Source organism: Sciurus carolinensis, chromosome X (genome assembly GCF_902686445.1).
Source record: "Sciurus carolinensis chromosome X, mSciCar1.2, whole genome shotgun sequence".
Classification (NCBI taxonomy): Eukaryota; Metazoa; Chordata; class Mammalia; order Rodentia; family Sciuridae; genus Sciurus; species Sciurus carolinensis.
Genome location: NC_062232.1, coordinates 47512212 through 47538497, shown reverse-complemented (window position 1 = coordinate 47538497; position 26286 = coordinate 47512212). Strand labels below are relative to the sequence as shown.

At 39.1% G+C, this 26286-nt stretch overlaps 1 protein-coding gene across 2 annotated transcripts in view; it reads left to right on the top strand.

Moving 5' to 3' along the window:
• Positions 1–26286, top strand: part of Arhgef9 (Cdc42 guanine nucleotide exchange factor 9) — a 266710-nt gene that overhangs the window by 106969 nt on the left and 133455 nt on the right. Inside the window, exon 1 of one of the 2 annotated variants that reach the window (XM_047536788.1) lies at positions 2764–2868. The exons of the other annotated variant lie outside the window; for it this stretch is intronic. Coding sequence (XP_047392744.1) covers positions 2839–2868 — 30 coding nt within the window. The 5' untranslated portion in view covers positions 2764–2838. Of the gene's footprint in view, positions 1–2763; positions 2869–26286 lie in introns of those variants that run through there. 2 annotated transcript variants of the gene reach the window in all.

Here is a 26286-nt window from a genome sequence, read left to right as displayed (position 1 = left end):
CAATCCCATGAGGCAGGAGGATTGAAAAATCTGAGACCATCTCCATCTATTTAGCAAAGCCCTAAAGAATTCAGCAAGACCCTGTCTCAGTATAAACAATAAAAAATTTGGGGGGATGTAGCTCAGTGATAAAGCACCCCTGGGTTCAATCCCTAGTGCCAAAATAAATAATTTAAAAAAATCTAAAAAAACTTTAAAAACCTAAGGTAATTTTTGTTTCTCTGATGTAAACAGGCATTTTTCCATAACCCCAGGGCTATCATATCACATAAATTGCTTATATCCTTCAGAGCACATCTCACATTTCTATTGTTTGTTTACTGATTTGTTACCTATATCTCATCTACTCCAAACAGATAGTAAGCTACATGAGGAACTTTGTCTTATATTCTGAGCATCTACCACAAAACTTGGCACATAGGGACCCAATAATATTGTTGAATGAATATATATCCATCAAAAAATTGAAGTTTTTATTGGTTATATCCTATGTGCCATACACTGTTGTACAATATACTAAGTTGAGTAAGTCATTGTTATTGCTTTCAAAAAAAGAAATAAAAAAGTTATAATTCCACTTAAGTGACAAGTAATAGAAAAACTTGCATACAAGTAGTAGAAAAATATTCATATAACCAGAACATTCATTTGCTAGGGCTGCCATATCCAAATACCACAGATAGGTGGCTTAACAAAAATTTATTTTCTCACAGTCTTGGAGGCTAGAAGTCTGAGATAAGGGTCTAATCAGGGTTGGTTTTTTCTGAGGCTTCTCTCCTGTGTTTGTAGATAATTGTCTTCTTCCCAAGTTTTCACTGTATACCTGACTTGTGTCATACTGGATACAGGCCCACCCTCATAGTCTCATTTTAACCTAGTAACTACCTCAAAGATCCTATTTCCAAATACAAGTCACATTCTGAGATACTAGTGATTAGAATTTCAATTTATGAATGGGGGGGGCACTATGAAGCTTGTAATAACCAGGAAATAAAGTAGATCCTTTTTAACTGAGAGAGTTAAATGGCAGTGCAATAGGAGTTAGATGAAAGATGTCAAAAACAAGACCTGGAAGTATTCCTGGAAATCTTTCTAAAGGTGTTATGGCCAGTGCAGAATCTTAAAGAGTCATGATAGTTTGAATGGGTTGGTTGGCAGGAAAGGTGAATCCAAGATATTTAGAATTAATGAAGGCCCAGATGTTGGAAAGTGAGAAGAAATTGTAGAACCACTGATGTTTGGACCAACAGACTTGGGAAGATATTAAAAGGTTACCCAGGTGAAATTCCCATTTGATTCAAGAATCCCTTGCCTAGGAACCATTCAGCTTCTGCTTATATACCTCTCCTGGCTGGGAGCTCATCGAGGCTTAAATCTTTGGCCAGGTCTGTTTTGCCAGAACAATGGCTTGGATGAATTGTGGTTTCCTAAGAAGCAGAGGACAACAAGACTGTGTACCATGCCAGTGATGTCTTCATGCCAGTCACCTTCCAGAACTGCTGAAATCATACTTTAATGCTCTCTTGACGTAGTTGCAACCTCTGTTTTTTTCAATTCCATTCTTGACAGATTGCCTTGCATACCAGGAGTCTTGGATTCTTGTCTCATTTTTCTGTGCTACTCTGGGCAGATGTATTTCAACCTCTGAGTTACAGTGTTCATGTCTGTAGCATGGGATAATTAATACTCTTTGTTGTGTAAAACTCACAGTTATTGTGAGGATTATGTGGAATAATAATGGGTGTGAATGTGACTGACAACATCAACTCTCAACAGTTGCAATGGTGCCAGCCTGGGTTGCATTGTCCAGAGTTGAGGGCATCATGAAGAGGTGGGCGGTTTCTCCGTTTGCCTGTTTTGCTGATGTACATTTGACTCATTCTCAGCAAAATAATCAAATGGAAAATTCATCCATCATCAAACTGCCTTTCATGTTCCTGAGGATATGAGGGAGAATCCTAAAGTGGTGTGTGTGTGTGTGTGTGTGTGTGTGTGTGAGAGAGAGAGAGAGAGAGAGAGAGACAGAGAGAGAGAGAGACAGAGAGAGAGAGACAGAGAGAGAGAGACAGACAGAGAGAGAGAGAGAGAGAGACAGAGAGAGAGAAAGAGAAAGAACACCAAAGTATGGAATGCTTATGTAGATCCCTTCCATCCTTCTAACCTCCATTTGTTTATCTGTAAAATGGAGATACTAATGCCTGCTTGTACAGGATTGTTCTAACAAGTAAAAGCAATGCAGATGAAAGCCCCAAGATAGTTCACACCAAGAGAGAATACCCCAGGGGAGTATGCAGATGGAGGGCTTGGGGGAGGGAGGCTTGAGAGTTTTGGCATGGCTTCATTGGGGCCGGATCTTATTAGGAGATTGGCTCAACACCTTTAAAGCAACTTTGAAGAGGACTTTCTGCTGACTCAACACTATTGGGAAGCCCCACAAAAAAACAGCATCTAACTCCAGCGCAACGGGAGGCAGGCAGAGGTGGCAGCTGCCTTCTCCCTGGCGGAGGTTATTCGCCCCCAATCTCGCCTGTATCCTACTCCCCCATTCTCAAGCCTTTTGGGGAGACAAAGGCAGCCCATTGGGATCCCCCTCGCGTGCTTCTTACTGCCAAGCCCCTGGGGAGCAGCGGGGCGGAGAAGCAGAGCCTGCTGGCTGGCATGAAACAACCTGACTGAAGGCGAGGTCCCAGGCGGAGGGGATTGGGCTGTAAATCTGTGGAGGAGGGGAGGCGGAGGGGGCGCTGGGGCTCTCGCTCGCTCCAGCCCAGCCCTCTTACCCAGCCCGCGACAACCCGCGCCAGTCACCGGGCCTCAGAGAAGCCGGACTTCGCGGGCACCATGCAGTGGATTAGGGGCGGATCGGGAATGGTGAGTGCACGTAGCCCTGGCTTCCCCTGCTTAAGCCTTAGTCCCCCAGCCCCACCTCCAGTCCCTCCAACCGGCCTCCGTGGAGCAAGCCCTTTCGCCTGTGCCCACCGCCCTCGCCGCCGTCCTTGAGACACCAGTGAGCTTGCTGTGGCCATTTTAGGAGCTCCGGTTCGCCCGCCTGCCCAGGAAAGCCCCCCTCCCATCCCCCTCCGCATTTCTATCACCCTCTGTGATTGGGGTGGGATGGGGGTGGGGGTTAGGTGAAGCGTCCAGGAGCATCCCAGAGGTCACCTGGGAGGCTAGAGAGGCAAGAGGGCTAGCACAGGGGCTCTTAAAGCAGTGAAACTCAAGAGGAGGCTGGCAAGCTGGCACGGTGCTGAGGGGAGCAGTCGCAAGCCTGGGCTTGTGGAGGGGTCCTTATGGAATACCTGCATGTCCTCCCAATGAGTCTGTGTGCACCTCCTGCCCCTGGTCAGCCTCAGGCATGAGGGCCAGAGATCGACTCCAGGGGAGCCCTGCACCCCTTCCTTGCCTGGGGCTGGGGTCACCCTGTTCACACTTGGGGCTTTGTCAAGGAGAGACAGCTGCAGAACACCCCATTCTGGAAATGGGTCTGGGCCACCTTTAACTAGCAAAGTCCCCCTACCCCACAAGGACCGTGTGCTTGTGTGTGTGTGTGTGTGTGTGTGTGTGTGTTTAGTATCATTCTCCAATACTTCATTTTTTGCCATGGTGTTCCCTTGTCTACCTGGAGACCTTGGAATGACTTCCCTTTGCAGATAGGAAGTGGTGCCTGCATCTTGATGCTTCTCTGACTCAGCCCGGGTAGCTCAAGCCTGGTCAGGTGCTCTGGGGAGTGGGAGGCCACAGTGATTTTGTCCTCAGCTGGGAGACATGGACAAGAGGGTCCTGGAGGGCAGTTGGGTTGGGTCAGCAGCACTGATGGCAATGCTAGTCCATACTTCTGCACTGCCATTTACAATCCACAACTGAAACAAAGTAGCCTGAAACAATTGAGCAAAAATTGATATTTAAGTCCTTTTTGTTCCTATTCTGGAAGGGAGGGGGGATCTTATGTAGACTAGGACTGTATTCAGCAGAGCTGTCCCCTTCCTCTGGGTATTCTCAGGCTCTCTATTTCAGTAGTTCTTAAATGCAGCTAGTTTACATGCCTAAATGCAAGGGCTTCAACAGACCCTTCTTCCCAGACCTTCCTCCCTTTCTGGGGTCCCAATTAAAATGAATCCAATGTTTCTAGAATCAGAAAAGGTTAGAGCCTTTAAAGATGTTGGAGTCCTTGCAGTTCAACCAGGAAAACAGAATCAGAGAGTAGGAGAGATTTGCTCAAAGCCACAAACTCTTGGAGGCATATTCCAGTCTAGCACCTGAGTCTCCTGACTCTTCCTCACTGTCCTCCACTATTTCACAGAATCCTCTGTTCACATGGTGCTGAGAAAGGCAGAAAGGAACAAAGAGTCATGATCTTTGGAGAGGCCCTTCTTCAGTATGAACAACTGACATAAAATTTGGGTGAAAACCCCTATACCAGTCCTGATATTTTTGGCAGTCATATCTGAGTGAGACTTCCCTCTTCTCCCAAATATATTGTAGTGTAGAGGCCCATAGCCACCCACTGAAAACATACTAAATAAATGGAGAAATTTGAAGTTTTGCCATTTGTGTGAGAGAAGAGAGTGGTAGACATATTATGAAGACTATGTAATCAAAGACTGAGATGGGGAAAATCTCAGTATTTTTAGGGTACTGAGGCAGTGAATGTTATATGATGACAGTATTGAGTTAGCCACTTGCCAGAATTCAAAGGATAAGAATAATAAACTCTATTTTAGCCTGAGAGGCAGGAAACCTCTAGTCTTGGCCCTGCTATTAAATCTTTGATAAGAATGCTTTGGGCTTCGGATTTCTCACCTTTAAGTAAGACTATTAATGATCACTAAAATGCCTTCCAGACCTGAGTTTCTAAGATTCCTAGGAGTAAATGTTGGATAAAATTTAAGTAGTGGCTTATGAAAAAAATAGGGAATGTATATCTACTTACCATCTTTTAATGTGACTAGTCAAATGGTCTTTGCTCCTTATTTTTACATTTGCAAGGTACCCGAAATATAGATTGGGCTTTTTATGACAGTGAGATTTCTGATTAGAACATTGGACTATTGTAACTTATTTCAGGTATTACATGTGACTTATGGTTCTTGAACTTAAATTATTGTTCAATATTTTACAGAATAAAACCTGTTACCATAGATAGAGGGCATTAAACTGTGAGTTCACATAGGATGATAAATTGTTCAGTATATGTATTTATAGTTTCTCCCTGCAATGCTAGCTTTTACTGATAAATGTACCTAGAGAGGAAAGAACTCTCTTCTCAGTGTCATAGTTCTAAGGTTGAGGGCCTGACTTTTATATCTCTAGCTCTGAAATTCTTGCTAAGTGTCAAATCTCTTTCAAACCTCAGTATTGTCATCTATAAGATGGGAATAGAGTACCTTATAGGTCATTATTCTATTGAGGTCATTAACTTATTTTAAAATATACAGGTTATCCATTATGAATCAGCACTGATCCAAGTGCAGAGTAGCTAACAGTGAACAAAATTAAATTTCTTACTTTCAGGGAACTTATATTCTAGGAGGTGGGTTACTCAACAGTCACACAAATGGACATACAATATGTCAAGATGTGCTAAGCACTATGGAAAAAAAACAGGTAAGATAACAGAAATAAGGAGTAGAATGATATATTAGACTAGTCAAAAGCTTTCTGGTTAAAGGACATGGACACAGAGATGTGCAGAAAAAGAAGTAATAAACTTCATGTGTATGTTTAGAAGAGTGTTCTAGCCATAAGGAACACCCAAAAGAATACAACTGGTTTTTTTAAGGAACAATGTCCTGGGGATAAAGAATTAGTAAGTGGAAATGATAGATGAAATCAGGGAGAAAACAGGCCAATTTTATAGGGCAATTAGTATGACTGAGATGGGGAGCCATTGGAAGGTTTTGAGCAGATGAAAGGCATGATCTGACTTAAATTTTAATAGGAGATTAGATTGTAGGGGCACAAGGACAAGAGCTCTGAGAAGACTTAAAATAATTCAGATTAGAGGTGATGATGATAGCTTGAAATGGTTCTGATAGTGATGATCCATATAATGAAATGACTGTACCCATCATTGTTCATAGATGGTCTCTGTCTTCCTCCTTTCTAATCACCTATTTGGATCCTCAGATGGTTGAAAGTGGGGCTAGAAATAGCAAGGAGTAGATATATGCATGCAAGGATATTTCATATAAATGTCAATGATTGAATGATCTGCTTTGGGCTCCTGGCCATTGGTGAAATTTAGTGTGGGTTGCTTCTACATAAATTACCAGTGAATTCAGTTTCTTGTTTTATGGGATTCTGAGAAGAAAATTAAGTATATTATTAGCACTTTTGCAGATACACTTCCTGGGCTCAGTTTGGCAGCTTCAGGATGTCTTTTTGGGAATTCCCTACTCCATCATCCCTAGCATTTGGCTTCCATTCTTCATGATCTGTGATAAGTAGTAAAGCCCAAGAAAACTTACTAACATCCATATTTTGGAAGGGAAAAAGAGGGGGGAATGGACTTGACCCCAATTTTTAAGAAGTCTGCCCAGATGTCCTGTTTAATAATTCTACTTGTATCTCATTGAAGGCCTGAGTCATGGCCACTTCCAATCACAAGAGAAGCTAGGCAATGATGTAATTAAACTGAGTGGCAATGTATGTACCTAAAAAATGTGGTTGATGTTTCTGATACAAAGACAAGGGGAAGAATAGACTGTTGAGAGACAACCTGCAGTTATTGTAATACTTATTCTACCCATATGCCTGCAAGTATAGAAACACAGAATAAGCGTTTGAACTCAGCTTTAGATTGTGAGTCAGTCCGATAGATATTGCTAATAGTAAAGATGTTGCCATTAATCTGGTGAAGGATCAATCACAACTTGACATGCCCTAGACCTCCTGTTTCCAGTGAGAATCTATTTGTGAGAGCAAGTGGGTGGTGATATTCTTCATTGAGATAAGGAATGCAAGCAAAGGGTAGTGAGCAGTGTTTGGGGAGGGGTTCGAGAAAGGAGATGATGAGTACAGTCTGAGCCCTTGGTGAATCTGAGATGATTGGACACTTGCATTGTAGATACAAAATAGGGAATTGATGATCTAGATATCAAGATCAGAGGGTATTGGATGGCATTGAAAGAGCTGTAGTTTTGAGAGTAGATGATGAACTACTAAGCATTTAGAAATGCTTTTCAGACCCAGGCACTATGGTACTTGCCTATAATCCCAGCTACTTGGGAGGCTGAAGCAGGAGAATTGCAAGTTCAAAGCCAGTCTGGGTAACTTAGTGAGACCCTGTCTCAAAATAAAAAATAAAAATATAAAGGGCAGCAGATATAGCTCAGTGGTAGAGTGCTTTCCTTAAAAGTGTGAGACTCTGGGTTTGATTCCCGGGACACCCCCAAAAAAGTGCTATTCAGCTTGAGAAAGTGAGAGGTAGGAACAGAACTTGACCTTTAAGAGCTCTGCTATCCTAGAGCAGCAGACCCAAACCATTTTATTTTCTCTTTTCCAGAACTTCCAGGGAAGCACTGCAGTTTCGGGATTTAACTTTCTGTAGTGCTCATGTTATTTCTGGGTTATCTCAGCTGTGATGTCCAACTTGCATCACTTTGGGGATAATCTTGCCTAACTTCTTAAATCAGGAATCAGCAAAATACAACCTGCTGACCAAATTGAGCCCATGTGCTAAAAATGGTTTTTACATTTTTAAATGTTTGGAGTGGAGGAGAATAACATTTTGTGGTATAAGCATATAAAATTATATGAAACTCAAACTCCAGGGTTAATAAGTAAATTTTATTAGAACATAGCCACATTCATTCATTCACTTATTACCTATGGCTACTTAAGCAGGGTTTAGTTGTTGCAGAGATAATATTGTCCACAATGACTAAAATATTTACTGGTTGGCCCTTATAGAAAACATGTATAAATTCCTGCCTTAATAGTCATAGGATTACTGAAGCAATGCCTTAGAAAGACAGGGGAAGGGGTAGGACAGGAATTTGATTGCTCAGCTTTGACTTGCCCTGAGCAACTGGGCATTTGCTTTACATGTTGAGTTCTTGTTTAATATTTTGGAGAAGGGATTTTTGTCCACCCTGCATTCTCCCTACCCACCCCATAAAATGTTTGGATATTAATCATTTTATAGATTGCAAACAGTAAGGCTCAGAGAGAGAGGGAACCTGATCCAAGACCACACAGCTACTTAATAACTGAAAAACAAACCCAAAGATCCAAATTTCCAGTTCAGTGTGCTCTATTCTATGAAGTAAATTTAGTGTGGCCAAGGAAAGGGAAGTTCACCAGTTGTATACCAGCTATATTAAATGCTATCTCAATTACGCCTCACAATAACCCCTATAAAATTGTTATTAATGTCTACCTTTGTTCATTTGTCAGCTTTTAAGTTCATGCAACAAATATTCACTGAGCATCTACTATGTACCAGGTATTCTTCTACACTTTAGGAACAGAGGCAATAGAATTGAAAAATATCCATACCTTCCCAGAGTTTATATTCTAATTCAGTTTGGTAACAAGGATAGACAGCTTAAGCATTTTGCTCAGGGATAAAGAAAGAAGGTACCTCAGCAGAGTTCAAATCCAGATCTACTTGATTGTAAAAGTCTTATTCTTTCTGTAACCCATCCACCTACCCTTTCCATTTGCCACCCCCTCATCTCCCACTGACCTCTTACCTATGTACACACACATTCATCCATCCAACCATCTATCCATTCATCCATCCCTTCATTTATTTATTCAATGTATTTATTGATCACTTATAAATTGCTGAGTACTGGTGATGTAGTAGGAAAAGTCATCTAGATTTTATCCCTCTGTCCTGGTGAGATTGACATAGTTTAGTGGTGAAGAACACAGACCCAGATCCAGTTTTCCTGTAGCCATCAAATACTTTCTCTAGCCATTTATTGTTCATGTAATCTTGGGCATCCCAATTCACTCCTCAGTGTCTTTATCTTTACAATGGGTGATATAGTAGTGCATGCGTATTTTACAATGTAGTTGTAAAGATTAAATGAGTGAGTACATGTAAAGCACCTCGAGCAGTATTTGATATAGATTAAAAGCTATGTAAATATTTGTTATTATTTTTATGTTTCCCTGAGAGTCAGAACTCACCCCAGTTGACTCAGAAATGCAGCTTCATGTGTGTAGAATCACTGACTATTCATGTTACATTCCTCAGTGTACTTTCATGCTAATCTGAGAAAATTTTATGGCAGTACTTAATAACTCAACATATTCCCTTTCTCATATAATAGATACATGACAGAAATTATATTATCATGAATAGGTTAATACATGCTTAGGGTACAAAACTCAAAGAATAGGGAAAATAATGTAGTGAGTAGTAAATCTTACTCCTTTCCTTGGTCCTATTATTCTGTCCTTTTACCCAGAGGCAGCCACTGTCATCACTCTCTTAGGTGTTCAGAGATATTCTTTGCCTTTAGAAATATATACCTATACACACACACACACACACACCCCACACATTTTCTTTACCTCTTATATACATAACAACATATTCTAAGAATTCTGTACTTCATATTTTTTTCTTTCAATTAATGAGATGTCTCAGAGATTATTCTACATCAGTACATACAGAGATTGCCTTCTTTAGTATAACTACATAGGATTTTATTGTTGATGGCCAATTAGGTTGTTTCCAGTCAGCCATGATAAATAATGCTGCCATAATTTTAACAGGTAATTTTAAGAAATGGATATTTATTAAGTAGCTTTGATTTCCAAGACACTATACCAGACTGAAGTGTGGGCGGGCCAAAGCAAGACGTAGTTTATGCCTTTAAGAGACTTTTATTGAGTAGGGAAGAAACACAGTCCAACTGGTCTATATGTAACCAGAAGACAGGAGGAGCAAGATAATGCTGGGGGAGGTTGCAGAGTATTAAGTGGAACTACAAAGAGGAAATGGTATTTAAACTATACTTTTAAGCATTTCATATCACAGACTTGGCTTCTAGTGGGGAGTAGACATGTAGATGAGGCATGAGAAATTCCAAACAGAAGATACATCATAAAACAAAGAATCAAGCCACAAAATAAGTGGTATGCCCTATAAACAGCTCATAAGTACTCTGTTGTGGCTGGAAACACATCAATCTGGATTTTGAATGCCATGCCAGATTCAGAAGCTTTGATAAGAAGAACCATGACTTAATGAAATAGGCAGAGGATTCCTTTGTTGACACAGGCAATGGGTAAGGATTTTATTTGATAACTGGAGACAAATTATACAGATATATCAATATAGAATCTCAAATACTCTGACTCAAATGTTTATTGTGAAAATTTCATGGGAAAAGCATGATTACAAGTTACATTGACCTGGGTTTGAGTCCTACCTTCGCCAGGAGCTGTAGCTATGTGTCCTTGGCTAAATTACTAAACCTCTCTGAACTATAGCATCCTTATCTACGAAATGAGGGTGATAGCTTATATTAGTAAGGGTCTCTCAGAGAAACAGAACTGGTATGATGGATGGATGGACAGGTGAATAGATAGATAATAGATAAATAGTTATTAAAATAGTTTGGCTCACATGATTATGGAGACTGAGAAGTTCTAAAATATGATGTCTATAAGCTGGAGACCCAGGAGGGCAAGTGTTTAGGTTCAGCCCAATTCCAAATTCTTGAGAACCAGTAAAGAATAAGGCATGGATCATTTCACATGAGACCTGAATGTAAGTTCAGCATCCTTATCTAGAAAATGAGGGTGATAGCTTGTGTAAGTAAGGGCTCTCAGAGAAACAGAACTAACATTTAAGCAGGATGCTTGAGCCTGCAAACCTGCTGGCTTGAGACTCAAGAAGAATTGATTGTTTCTATCCAAGTCTAAAGGCCAGAAAAGACCCATATCCAAGCTCAAGTAGTCAGACAGGAAGAGTTCCCTTTTACTTAGCCTTTTTGTTCTATTCAGTTTTTCAGTTAATCAAATGAGGCTCAACCACATTGTGTGAACTTTACTCAATCTGCTTTACTGGGCCTACTGATTCAAATGTTAATCACAGCCATCAACACCCTCACAGACAAACCCAGAACACATTTTTACCAAATATCTGGGCACCCTGTGGCCCAGTCACATTGATATATTAAAACTATCACATAGCTTCACTTGTCTTATCAGTCTGCTGAGAGAATCACATGCATTAGTAGACATAGTCAAGAAAGGGATATGTAAATTGTGCTACTTTTTACCTGTAGGGTAGCAATTATTATTTCTGATAGGACAGAGGGGAGACACAATTCCGTGGGCAGGGTCAAGATCTTTCCCACTGCCCTGAGTTCAGATCTTAGATCAGACCTGGCATTCCTCTTCTTTGAGTCCTAAGAGATCCAACAGGAATTTTGTTCACATGGAACAATTCTTGCCTCAACTAAAGAATTTCTGGATTCTCTGTTAAAGGAAAAACTGAGAAAGGCATCCAGTGATCCAGGACATAATGACAGGAACTTCCTCTTAGGAGCCCATTGCTTTGAAAAGCTCATATCATGCTGTTTTACATTGTATTGTGTGTATATGTGTTTGTGTGTTTTAGAAAATGACTAGTTCTGCAAGTGGTTAAGCTGCCAAGTAATGGAAATGAGACAATGAAGAAGAGAAATGCATTCAGCTATCTCTAAGAGGGACTATTGCCATGAGGAGATATCCTGTCAAAAGGCCTGCCTCCCATACCAGGGAAATAACATTTAAGCTGAATCAGCTATGTAAGGATTACAGTCAATCAATCAATAAAGAAAGAGACAGTGAGGTTTGTGAGTTAGAGGGAAAACAGTAGAAATAACATATGCAAAGACCTTCTAGTTGAAAAACTTGGCATGCTTGAGGTATAGAAAGAAGGCCAGTATGACTGGAACATAAGGAGAAAAGGAGGTGAGTGGTATGACAAGAGAGCTGAAAGTAAGGCAAGGATCATCTTTCATAAAACCTCGTAAACCCTGACATGATGTGCACTGTTATATTCAACGGCAGTCAGTGTTTAAGTGGTCAATAGCATGGGCTGTGGAATAAGACTATGTGAGTTCAAAGTATGTCTCTAACACATCTTAGTTATGTGACTTCGAGCACATTACTTAATCTCTCTGTGCTTCAGTTATGTCCTCTGAAAATTGGCAATAGTAATGGGACTGTCTATGGTGTTACAGTGTGGATAACGTGAGTGAACATGCACACAATCAGTGTACATGATAGTGCTGTGAATATGGCAAGTTCTGTTTCTTTTCTTTTCTTTTTGAGGCTCCATAACTTGTATTGGTACCTTATAGTTATACATAATACTGCAATTTGCTGTTACATATTTGTACATGACACAATATAAAAATATAATTTGGCCAATATCATTCCCCAGTATTTGCCCTTTCCCTTCCCTCCTCCTTACCCCGGGTCCCTTTCTTCTACTCCATTGATCTCTTTGATTTTCATGAACAACCCCCCACCTTTCTTTTCCTTTTTTTTTTCTTTCACTTCCACATATGAAAGAAAATATAATGACCCTTGACTTTCCAAGTTTGACTTATTTCACTTAAGAGTGTTTTCAAGTTCCATCCATTTTCCTGCATGTGACGTAATTCATTCTTATTTATGGCTGAATAAAACTCCATTGTGTATATATACCACATTTTCTTTATCCATTCATCCATTGATGGACACCTAGATTGGTTCCATAGTTTGGTTATTGTGAATTGTGCTGCTGTAATCATGGGTATGTATGTATCATGACAGTATGTTGTCTTCACTTCCTTAGAATAAATACTGAAGAGTGGTATAAGTGGGTCCGTATGATGGTTCCATTCCTAGTCTTTTGAGGAACTTCTTTAATGATTTTCATAGTGGTTGTACTAATTTACAATCCCACCAAAACTGCTTTCTCTATATCCTCTCCAGCATTTATTATCGTTTGTATTCATTTTTTTGGTGGGGTACTAGGAATTGAACTCTGGGCATTTGACCACTGAGCCACATCCTCAGCCCTATTTTGTATTTTAATTAGACAGGTCTCACTGAGTTGCTTAGTGCCTCACCATTGCTGAGGCTGGCTTTGAACTTGCAATCCTCCTGCCTCAGCCTCCCAAGCCACTGAAATTACAGGCATGTGCCACCATGCTCAGCTTTTTGTTCAATGTTCTTGATGGCTGCCATTCTGACTCATGTGAGCTGAAATCTCAGTGTAGTTTTGATTTGTGTTTCCCTGATTGCTAATGATGTTGAACATTTTCTTCATATATTTGTTGGCCATTTATATTTCTTCTTTTCAGAAGTATCTGTTTAGTTCATCTGCCTATTTATTAATTTTTTGGGGGGATTAAGTTCTTTGTATATTATAGATATTAAACCTCAGTCAGAGGCAAAGACGCTCATTCTCTTCGCATTGTTAATTAATTTCTTTGTAGATGCTTTTCAGCTTGTTGCCATCCCATATATTAACTCTTGGTATTATTTACTGAGCTTAAGGAGTCCTATTGAGAAAGTCATTGCCTGTCCCTCTATGCCAGAGTGTTGTCCCTATGTTTTCTTCTAAGAATTGCACAGTTTGTAATGTAATTCCTAGGTCTTGATCCATTTTGATTTGATTTTTCTGCAGGGTGAGAGATAAGGGTCTAGTGTCATTCTTCTGCATACCCATAACCAGTTTTTCCAGCATCATTTGTTTAAAAGGTTACCTTTTCTCCATTATATGTTTTCAGTATCTTTGTCCAGGAATCTATGACTGTATATGTGTGGGTTTGTCTCTGTGTCTTATATTCTTTACCATTGGTCTATGTGTCTGTTTTTATGCCAGTAATTTGCAGTTTTTTTTTTAACTATAGCTCTGAGTATAACTTGAGGTCAGTATTGTAGTACCTCCAGTATTGCCTTTTTGACTTAGAATTTGCTTTAGCTATTTGGGCTCTTATTCTTCCAAAAGAATTTCAGGGCTGTTTTTTTCTAATTCTGTGAAGAACGTCACTGGTATTTTTATGGAGATTGCCTTGAACCTATGTATTGCTTTTGGTAGTATGGTCATTTTTATTTGCTCCTTTTAGATATACATGATGGTAGAGTGTATTTTGACATATTATACGTACATAAAGTATAACTTATTCTAATTAGGATCCCATTCTTGTGGTTGTACTTGATATAGAGTTACACTGGTCAGATATTCATATTTAAGGATAAGGAAGTTATGTCTGATTCATTCTATTGTCTTTCCTATTCCCATCTACCCTCCCTTCCCTTTGTCTAATCCAATGAATCTCCATTTTTCCCCTCCCTACCTTCCATTCAGTCTTTGATTTTTGGGACTGGCTTATTTCATTTAACATGATATTCTCCAGTTCCATCCATTTAATGGCAAATGACATAATTCTTTATGGCTGAGTAATATGCCATTGTGTACATATACCACAATTTCTTTATCCATTCATCTGTTGAAGGGCACCTAGGTTGGTTTCATAGTTTAGCTATTATGAATTGAGCTGCTATAAATACTGATGTGGCTGTGTCACTCTAGTATGCTGATTTTAAGTCCTTTGGGTATGCACCGAGGAGTGGGATAATTGGGTCAAATGGTGGCTCCATTCCAAGTTTAGTAGTAGAATGGTGAGGCCTACTTTGTGATCTCAGAAGACAACATTTGCCGGCTCTGTAGAGAAGCGATTAAAGAGGATGAAAGTTGAGATGGGGAGCTCATTTGAGGAGAAATACACCTATATTGATATATAGACATCTATTTTGAAATTAGAATCAATGGGATTTGATTGGAAGAGGTGTAGGCCAGGGAAAAAATAATATTGAAGTGGGGAGTTTCTAGCTTTGCCATTGGCCAGCTGCTTAATTTTGGGCAAATAACTTAAAGTTTTAGTTTCCTTACTTACTGATTGAACTTCTCCTGAGAAACCAAAACAAGGTATGACCGTAGAGTGAAAGAGCAATTTATTTTAAGGAATTGTCCCATGTAGTTTTGGTGGTGCAAGTCCAAACTCTGCAGGGTAGGCTGGCAGGCTTGAGATCCAGGAAAGAGCTATAGTCTGAGACCAAAGGCAATTTCCTGGCAGAACTCCTTCTTGCTCAGCAAAAGTTAGTCTTTGGGTCACTAAGATCTTAAACTGATTAGACAAGGTCCACCAATCCATTAGGAAGAATAATCTTCTTTACTCAAAGTATATCCATTTAAATGGAAATATTGGACTGGGAGTGTAGCTCAGTGGTAGGGAACATCTGAGGCTCTGGGTTTGATCCCTAGCACTGCAAAGAAAGAATTTTAAAAATTACATCATTTAAATATAAATGTTATCCAGAAAAATGCATTCACAGACATACCAAGAATAATATTTTTAATTTTTTTCAGTTGTTGATGGACCTTTAATTAATTAATTAATTAATTTATCTATATGTGGTGCTGAGAATCAAACCCAGTAACTCACACATGCCAGGCAAGTTCTATACCACTGAGCTGCAACCCCAGCCCCCAAGAATAATGTCTGACCAAATATCTGGACACCATAACTCAACCAAGTTGACACATAAAATGAACTCTCACACCTTACATATGTAACTAGAATAATGACAATGCCTGATCATTGATACAATTGTGTGGATGAAATAATATATGTTATGTAAAGCACTTAGTATACTGTCTTTCACACAGGAGGGACTCAATTAGTAACGACTACTATTTCAATATAATAATAATAATAACCCCTCGCATTTGTTTGTCATTTTGCATTTTCAGAGTACCTTCACATACATGAATTAATGTAATCCTCACAACACTGTTCCTACTTTAAAGTTTGGGAAACTAAGGCTGTAGAAAGTGAAGTATCTTTTCCATACAGCTACCTCCAGAGAGAGGATAAGAAAAGTGTGTAGCTCCATAATAGCTTCTTAGGCATTACTATCCCCACTTGCCAGGTGTGGATGTTTGCTTGGCCTCCTTCATTCTAGAAGTGAGGGGCGCCAGTAATAAGATTATGAATGCACTGAGTCTTGACATTTACTAAACCAGCACTGATTTTGTGCCAGGTACTCTTCTGTTTCACAGTGTATCTAAGTTAATCTTCCCATGAGTCCTATCGGGTGGACAGAAATCTCCAAAGACTGCCATGTAGGGCATGGAAGAGAAAGGGATCCATAGGCCATGTGATAAGAAAACTTAGATGACTTTCTGTTTCTTCCCACCACACCAATCTGCATTCAAAAGAAGGTGAAATCTGAAGGAAACCCTTTGAACCTTTACAAATGAATGACATATGTATTTGGTATGAAAAGACAATGAGGCCTGGCAGAGTGCTTCTGAATACATAGAAGAAATTCTATAAGTGTTTATGGGATGGATGAGTGAGCTGATAAGTGTGGGGGGGGTGTGAAACCTAGATCACCTGTAGCCACCAAGCCTGGGACTGGCCCAAGAGGGAACAAAGATGTTTGTATCAAATATTTCCTTTGGTCTGGGTAAGATGTAACTGAACCAGGCAGGTAGTGAGTTAAAGGGATTAGGCTTCCTGGCAAATGTATTTAAATCCTCTGAATACCATTTTGTGCCTTTGCTTTATGAGGCCTTTCTTTCTCGCTTCATCCCACTACACGCAAACATTCCTTTATTCACACATTCGGTAATATTTATTGAGTGCCTGCTATATAGCAGGTACTATTCTAGGCACTGAACAGTAAACAAAGCAGACAAAATTTTTTTCCTTATGGAACATATATTCTAGTAGGGAAGTATGTGCTAGGGCAATGATTAAATAAAATATGTAATATGTTAGTTCTAAGAGCTATAGAGAAAAACTACAGCAGGGCAGAGGGATAAAGAAGTATGTGTGTAGGTGGTTGAAAATTTAGATTCCTATTTCCTGCATATTTTCCTCACAAGGTTGCCATGAGGTTTATAGGGAATAAAAACCCACAGTATTTAGGAAGCTATGAAGTTCTATTTAAATATAAGGTACAGTTAGTTTTTCTTGGGGGATAATTTTGTTTAGATCCTTATTTTCTGCTCCCTTCTTCCTTATTAGTAGAGTAAAAAAATCAAGAATTCTGACCTGGAGGGTGGAAAACTAGGGTTCTAGTCCTAGCCCTGCCATGGCAGTCTCTTAAAATCCCAAATGTATGCAGCTGTACAGATTTTAAAATACTTTTCCCAGAACCAGATCTTCTGACGCTTAATCCATTCTTCTTTCCACTCCCATGAAACAGTGAGATCTGTGCAAATGATGTGCCTCCCTTCCCAACCTACCCCTTTCCAGACTCCTTGTACTTTTGTGAGATTCAAACCAGAAATGGATTTGAACAGACCATATTATAAAGTGAGACTATAAGAGTGAGTTTCTGGGATCTGGAGGATTTGTGTTACTGCTTAACTTAATTGTTGGCTTTTTTTTTTTCTTCTCTTTCTTTCTTTTGTGAACCAGGCATATGTGTGAAAGGGAGAAAGTGACCCTTCTGCACTGGTGCCACTTCCTTTCCTCTTTTGAAAAGTAGCTGAAGGGAGTGGGGGCTGCACCAAGCCTCAGCACCTCCTAGAAATAGGAACAGTTAACAGAATCACTTGACATCTTGCGATAGAGCGACAACCACTGATGTGTAGCCCTTTTTGGGCCACTCTGATTATGGGAAGTGGGAACTGGGACTCATTTCCTGACACCTAGTACACAAATGACTCATGACCTTTAAAGACCTATGCTTGCCTGCTAGGTATGACCTCACTCTGAATTCTGGAGGTAGGAGTAGAGAGTCTCAAATAGGTGGAATCTTTATTTAGTACCTGACTTTGTCCACTGTGGAATTTCTTCACATCCTAACTGAATTTTTTATTCTGTAGAGCACTTTCACATCATTATATAATTCATCTCTGTGGCAGGCACTATTTATATCATTTACAGATGAAGAAACTGAGGCTTGGATAGTATATAATTTGCCTAAAGTTAGGATATTCAAATCCTCAAACAGTATTATTTATTAGCATTTACTTAGCGATATCATATCCCAGGAATTGTTCTAAGTGCTTTACATGCATGCCTTCATTAACTCATCATAACCAACCACATTATTATCTCTTTTGCAGATGAGGAAACTAGATGTCTGTGAATCTTGGGTTTGCTCAGAATGAAGGACCGAAAGAATATCAGGGCATTCTACCAACTTCTACATTTCAATAAGAAATATGAGGCTTAAAGACATTAAATATCAATCAGGGTCACACAACTAGCAATGGCTAGAACTAGGGTTGAATCTCAGTAAACTGGTTCAAGAGCTTGTGTTCTTTAGTATTTTTTAGTTGTTGATGGACCTTTATTTTTATTTATTTATTGATATGCAGGGCTAAGAATTGAACTCAGTGCCTCACACATGCTAGTCAAGCACTCCACCACTGAGCTACAACCCCAGCCCCAAGCCTGTGTTCTTAACTATCAATCTAGACTTAGACTGATTCTAAATCTAGGGTTTTGTTTACCCAGCACAGCTAAGTTAGTAGAAGAGAGAGAGACAGAGAGAGATAAAGACCCAAGACAGACTTATAAAGTCCACACAGCTCATTTAATATTTTTAAGCTTAATATTTGAATGAATAATATGTTCTTATGGTAAAACAAAATCCAACTATAAAAACGTATGTAGAGGATGCTCTTTATCCACTCTTCAGAGTTCACCAGTTCTATAGCTTTTTGTATATCTTCCCAGAGGTTTTTAAATGCAGATTTAGAAGCAGATACAAATATGTTTATTTTCCCTTTAGTTTACCTGAAGATCACATGTCATACATACTATTCTGCAATTTGCTGTTTTCACATAATGTGTCTTTGAGATCTCTTCTTATCAATCTGCAGAGAACTTCAGTAATCCTAGCTGGGCCTTCATGAATTTTCATAAGCTTCCAACCATCTATGTGTCCTGCATTCTTTTATTTACCAAACTTTGTTGATATTCGGTCTTATCTTAACATCTTCACTTAGAGTATCATTGCTGGAAAATCTGGGACATCTATAGAAAATACAATTCCTTGAATTCTATTCCTTAGTCTCTCCCTTACCTAATCCATCTTCTTACAAATCCTTCAGCTCAACTAACTTTCTTCCTCCTATTGCAATTTAATCTTATTCATATCATTCTTATCATACTTTATAAATGCCTATCAATCTACCTGCTTATGTATATAATTATTGTTAAGCATCTCTTAGAAGCAAAAGTCCATGTTTAATTTGAATGATAAGCACTTAGTGTTCTGAATGTCGAGTGGCTGAAATGAAGCCTGTAAATAAAATCTGGGCATGGAGTTCAGATGGGGTAGCAGATTGAATGAGTCTTGAGGTCCAAGAATGGAACTATCCTGGAGATCAGTCTGAAAAACTAAATAATGGGTCTTGATACTGAAAAAGCATTGACTGCCCATACCAGTCTTGAATTGATGCATGATTTGGCTGCCCCAGAAAAATCCTAAGCCTGACAGGAAACCATTATACTTCTTAAGGGGCTTTTAGACAGACCCCTGCTGTTCTTTTCCAACCAGTCCTCTCTCTACCCTGAGTAGTGACAGATGGTCTGGCCCACTGGCTTGTTTGAAATAGAACTGAAATAGGCCCAAAATAAATGTGAAATAGGACTGAAATAGATCTATGCAAAGGAACAGGAGGGAAACTGCTGCTCCTGGTATTTATTCAGATATTTCTTCAGATTTTGGCCACAGGAGGGCGGTATAGACAGTATTTCCTGATGGACGGCCTCTGTGTGGTTGTTTAGAATGGTGTCTTTGCCAACAGAGAAATGAAAGCTGAAAAGGTTCTGTGATTCTCAGCCTGTAGTGCAGAACTTTGACTTCTTTTTGGAGGAGTTCTTATGAACCAAGGCCCTTGGAGGTTGGGGAGGGGCAAAGGCTGGTATCCACAGGTTACAGTTGAAAATACTTTTCATGCTAGATTTCCTCTACATACTACATTAAGTCAGCAGGGCTATGCATAGGTTTTTATTAAGTCAGTAATTTAACATATACTTATTGAATACTAAGCACTATTTTAGATGCTGGAGAAGGAACAACGAATAAAAAATCTCTGCCTTCATGGAGTTTCCATTTTAGAAAGAAAGACAGTAGACTTATAAACAAAGAGTTATTTAATATTTAAAGCAGTGATAAGACTGTGAGGGGAAAACAAGATAAAAAGGGTGAGGAGTGATGTGTTGGTATCATATTAGAAATGGTGGTTAGGAGAGAACTCTTTTTAATTTGTTCTATTTAGTTATACATAACACTAGAAAAAAAGACCTATTTTTAAGGAGATGAAAGAGCAAAACTTGTAAATAGCTTGGAGAAGTCTTCAGGCAAGAGTTAAATTCACAATCCTATGTCTGAATTTTGCCCTAAAACTCTAGCCCCACCACTCAATTATATGCAACCAAATTCTTTAACTTAAGCTAATTACCCATTACCTTTTGTTTAGGATACTGAGACCAAATCCACACTACCACACCTTCAGCAAGGCTGTTGAAGGCTTAAAACAATGGATGCTTCATTTTAAGTTACAATTGTAGACAGGATATAGCTTTTTGAGTTTTACGAAGTTAAGAAACTTGTCAGATTAAACACAGTTACCAAGAAGCAAAGGCTGGGCTTACATTTTAACATTTTAACTTTTTATCCACTGTTCTTTTCACTCTGCCATGAGCTTTTCAAGGCATTGTAGAGGCCTCATCCACTTTGGGTGAATGTGAGCTCACAGGTATCTCTTCTTAGTGCATCAACAGAAAGATCAGTGTTCCTGATAAGGGAGGTGACAGTATCACCCTATTCCCCATTGTTATTCCCACCTGGATACTTGAATATATGTTCCGAGGGATGTAGACTGAAAAGCAACTGGCCTAGGGAAAGTACTGACAACCATGCCACAGTACAAGAGCTTAAAATAATGTTCATATTTACTTTATGGAAAACATGTATGTGCACACACCCACACAGTGGGGGTATTCAGTAGAAATTGGGCTTTGGACCCACTATGGATATCTTCAAATGATTAGGAGAACTACTGCCTTCAAAGACGTGGCTTTTGTTTTTGTTTTTGTTTTTTCATGTGTCTGATTGTACCACTCTAACAAATGGACAGAAACCATAGGGTAGTAAATTTCAGCTCAAACCAAATAATAACTTTGAAAACTTCAGAGTGAGTTTTCTATTACTGAATATTTCAGCAGCTGCTGGATAAAACTTATGAAATTTAGTGGAGAAGAGGGTTGTATTTGAAAATGTATCTCAGTTTAAATCCTATATTGCTACATCCTAGTATAGCTATACACAAATGATGTAAACATTCTGAACTATAATTTCTTCTTAAAATTGTGATGACAATTCTTTTTAGACTTCTGGGAATACTTAAATAAAATAATATATTTAATGTGCTAGCACCATGCATACTGAAAGTATTTTCTCTTTCTCATCCTCCTATCTTTTCCTTATCATATATACTGTAGAAAGGATTCCTATGTAGGGATGTTGGGGTGAAGATGATCTTGATCTTTTTCCCTTTGAGCATGAAATACTATGATTCATTCCACAATCATTAACAGTTTTATTTATTCTCTGATTGTGCATGGGACATTTACTGTATGACACTAAAATTATGTGTATCATTGATTAGACTATAAGCGCCCTGAGAGCCTCTCAGTACACCTTATGTATTAGAATGAGTGCTTATTGAATTGAACCAACTTTGGAAGAGTGGAGATTTCTGTGCTAAATAATTGAGCTAATTTGGTGTTTTTGTCCTCAAGGGAGCTGACTGTCTTAAATAGAACTGACATGCAATAATGTACAAGAGCATCTAGTTACATAAGTAACCAAGACGATGAACAAACTATTCAATATCTGAAGACTGCCTGTGGCAACCATCAGTGAATAATAGGGTGACTGGGATGGGGGCCGAATGACACATCAGTGAGTAGCAATGTGGGAAAGATCAGGACAAAAATTGGAACTTTCCTTGAAAGTACTCTTGGCAGAAGTTGGTTTTCGGGAGCTGTTTGAAGCATGAGAAGCAAAGGAGAGTCAGAAATTATCTTTTCCCTTACAGAAGGCAAATGTTTCCAACCTAGAGATCTTTGACCTGGGAGGTACAACACTCAGGTCCAGATCAGGACATTGAAACAATTTATTCCATTGACCCAGGAGATGACTTTTTAAATTTGTTCTTTTTAGTTATACATGACAGTAGAATGTATTTTGACATATCATATATGCATGGAGTATAACTTCCCATACTTATGGTTGTACATGATGTAGAGTTTCACTGGTCATGTATTCATATATGAACACAGGAAATTTACTATTCTACTATCTTTTCCATTCGCATCCCCTCTTCCTATCTAATCCTGTGAATTTCCCCTTCTCCCCCCAACACCCCACCACCTATTGTGAGGCAGCATCCTCATATCAGAGAAAATATCCAGTCTTTGGTTTTGGGGGTTTTGGCTTATTTCACTTAGTATGATAGTCTCTAGTCCCATTCATTTACTGGCAAATGCCATAATCTCATTCTTTTTTATGGCTAAGTAATATTTGAGAAGATCTCAACAGGTGCTTTTGAAATATGAGATATGTATCATCTAGTTTCATTACTATAGAACAGTGTTTAAGAGAATAGACTCTAGACCAGACAGTCCAGACTGTCTGGTTTTGCATATGGATTCCATTACTTATTAGCCATGTGACCTTGGGCAAATCATTTAGCTTCACTCTACCTTAGTTTTCTCATGTGTAAAATAAGGACATACATAGTAGTAAATGTTTCATTGGGTTATTGTGAAGTTTGAAAGAATTAATATATTTAAAGGGCTTAGAATACTTTGTGTCAGCTATTATTATAATTATTGTTTAACTGCCTTTGGGCTCTAAGAAATAGTGTGACATTATGAACACTTTCATGGGGTGATTAGCTTTTCATTTGTGTCTGTGGCAGAAGTAATGATAACTTCTAGATCAAAGAAATGGAATAACTTTCTGCCAACTGAAATTGTTCCAAAGATTAAATGACTGTCTTGAGATGGAGAATCCTCCCTATCACTGTGGATGATGGGGCTGAGACTAGAAAAACAATATGTTACAAGAGGATTGAAGGATGGAGTTGGGGTTGTGCTAGACCAAGAGATCCTCCAATTCCTTGATGCTTGTCAATAAAAGCGCTGTTCGAAATGTGGGGAACTCCTAATTTTCTTTTTAAATTGTGAACAGAATTGAATGGGAACCTAATTCAGAAAGCCAACCCCACACAGACAGAGCTAGGATTAAGTGCCATGAATGGAACTGTGAGACCTCTCAAAAGAACTTTTGAGACTCATGAAGCATGGGTTCCACTTCCCACTTTCTGAACAATTAGTGGTATCATTTTGGACAAATGACTTCCTTTCTCTGGGAACCTGGAACATAAAGATTTAAGTTTTCTGTGTAGTCTCATAAGGTCTTGAATTCTAGATTGGAAGATATGATTCTTTGCGTGGTAACAGTAGGTAAAGAAGACATTCATGCATTCAACAGGTGTTATGAAGCATTTTCTAAATGCCAGCTGCTATGCTGCACATAGGGGAGAAAGAAATGAATAAGAAAGACCTAATATCTGTCCTCCTCCCTCTACATTCCAGTGAAAGACACAAACAAGAATATAGTTGAGTAAGTGTTCCACAAGGGCTACTTATGGTGTCTGAGAGGACTATCATCTAGGATATTTGGTGGGGGTGGGGTGTACATCACAGAAAACCTTCTAGAGGAGGTGGCACCTGAGCTGAGCTTTGAAGTAAAAGGCTAGAGAAAGAGAGCATTAGTTACCTAGGATCTGAGGCAAGATAACCTAGTGGGTTATCAGAACTACTGTTACATTCTGTGTAGCTAAAGAATAGAGAATGAGAGGATATTGGCAAGATCTGAGGTTAGAGTGGCCAAAGATACCACATGGGCAGAACAGTGTATGTCATGTTATAGAATGTGCTTTAGGGACAGTTGGGAGCATTTGAGCAGAAGAATAATTTAATATAGGTTTCAGCTGCAGAAAATAATGCACACTAATTCTTTTCAGCAGAAAGCATCTTAATACAGAAAATCAGGTGCTTACAAAATCGGTGGAAGGGACAGAGGGGCAAGTTTTAGACTGGGCTTCCAGAAATGACTCCAAGAACAACAGCAGAGCAGTGTCTATCTCTGCTGCAAACAGGAAAGGAGGAGATCAGGGACGCTGGGAGCACTCCATTGTATCCGTGATCTGGGAATCAGGACACTGCCACTGCCCTAATCATTGGGTAGAGTACCATCATATCTGCCATATTCTCAAGAAAAAATAAACCTTCATTTTCTGGCTCTCAAAATGCAGAGCTATCTATCAGACACTAGGATTTATGGTAACACAACAACAGAAAACCTCAGTACCTCCACTGTTGTGCTTGCTAACAGAGATAGCAGAGATATGTCTTCTGCCTCACCAATTCCTTCCAAATATTGGGCATGTTTATGAGACTGTCAGAACTCTTATCATATCGAGAAAAGTGACTACAAAGAAATCTGGGAAATGCCAGTTTGTTGTAGTTTTGTGGGTTTTAGTTTTTCAGCAATACAGGAAATTAGGCTAGTAGGATGGTGACACAGAACCTTAGCAAACAAACCATAGTATCCACCACAGGCTTGATAAGAGCAGAACTGCTTTTGAGGGAAATAATTTGGACAGGAGTGTAGATACTGAGTTGCAGAGGGAGAGGAGCACAAAATACCAGACAATGAATTGTAATAGATGAGAGATGATGAGGAACTAATTAAAGGAACTGGTAGCAGAGAGAGAGAGAGTGAAAGATGGAGAGAAAGGGACAAATGAGAAGGTGAAAGAGAAAGACAATCAGCAGGACTGGTTGGCTTTGTGTGGTGATGGAGAGGCAGGGCTAAAGATATCCTCTTGCTAGTCCACTGTGTAGCTACCATTCCCAAGAAAACTTGAGAAGAAGAAAACATCTAAGGGTGGGAGAGAGAAAATGACTTCAACTTTGGACTTAGGAAGTTTGAGGTACTTGTGAGATATTCAAGAGAAGAGATTTAGGAAACAGTTGGAGATTAATCTCTGGAGTCCAAGGAGGGTACCTGGGATTCCTGAGCAGAGACACAGTCTCTCTGGAAGCAATGGCCTGTGCTGATTATGTTATTCGCTGATGTGCAGTAATTTTATTGAAAGGAGGTGCATCCACGTGTAAAGTCAATGGTTGTTTAAGCCTCGGGAGTAGATGAACCCAATCAAGGCAAGTGCAGAATGAGAAGAAGAGGTGCCTGGAATTAGAAGAATCATGAGAAATCATGACATTAATTACTAAATGAAGAAGAGCCCAGACAAGAAGCATAGACAGTAAACCAGACAGATCATTTAGATGGTGTCCCCAAGGCAAATGAACAGTTCAGGAAAGAGGGAGGCATCAATGGAATCCAATGTGAGAGAATCCAGAAAAGATAAAGATGGACACATGGCTGTGAGATTTAGCAACAAGTTGTTTGTTTTTATATTCATGGAAGTTTCCAGGTGTCTATAGGATGACAGTGTAAAGCCAGGTAACAAGGGTTGAGGGGTCAAAAGATATTAGGGAAATAGAGACAGGGTAAGATTAAACTTTCAAAGGCCTGGAGAAAAATTCTAATTGATCACATTATGAATAGCTAGTACCTTTCACAACATGACACACAAGAGGGACTTTCAAGCTGTTTTGAACATCACTTGCTATAACCAGTACATTTTACATGACAACTTAATAAATTTAACTGACCAAAAGCTTCATGAAACAATATTTACTGTAAATATATGAACATTTCATATGCAATGAATCATAAAAAACTTTGTGTAACTGCCTCTTACAGTTAGCATATTTTTAAAGTTAACAAGGTTGAGCATTGACCAATATTTCATTTTTATGGCTGAATAATATTCCATTGTATTGAATAGACCACATTGGGTTATCCACCATTCATCAGTTGACAGAATTTTTTCTGTGATACAGAGGCTCATACCCAGGGTTTACTTTACCACTGAGCTACATCCCTAGCCTTTTTATGTACTATTAGTTTGAGACAGGATCTTGCTAAGTTGCCCAGACTGGCTTCAAACTTGCAATCCTTCTGGCTCAACCTCCTGAGTTGCTGGAATTACAGGTGTGTGCCACCGCATGCAGTAGTTATGGGCATTTGAATTGTTTCCATATTTTGGATATTATGAATGATATTACTATGTACATTCATGTGTCAGTTTTTTGCATGTGCACATTT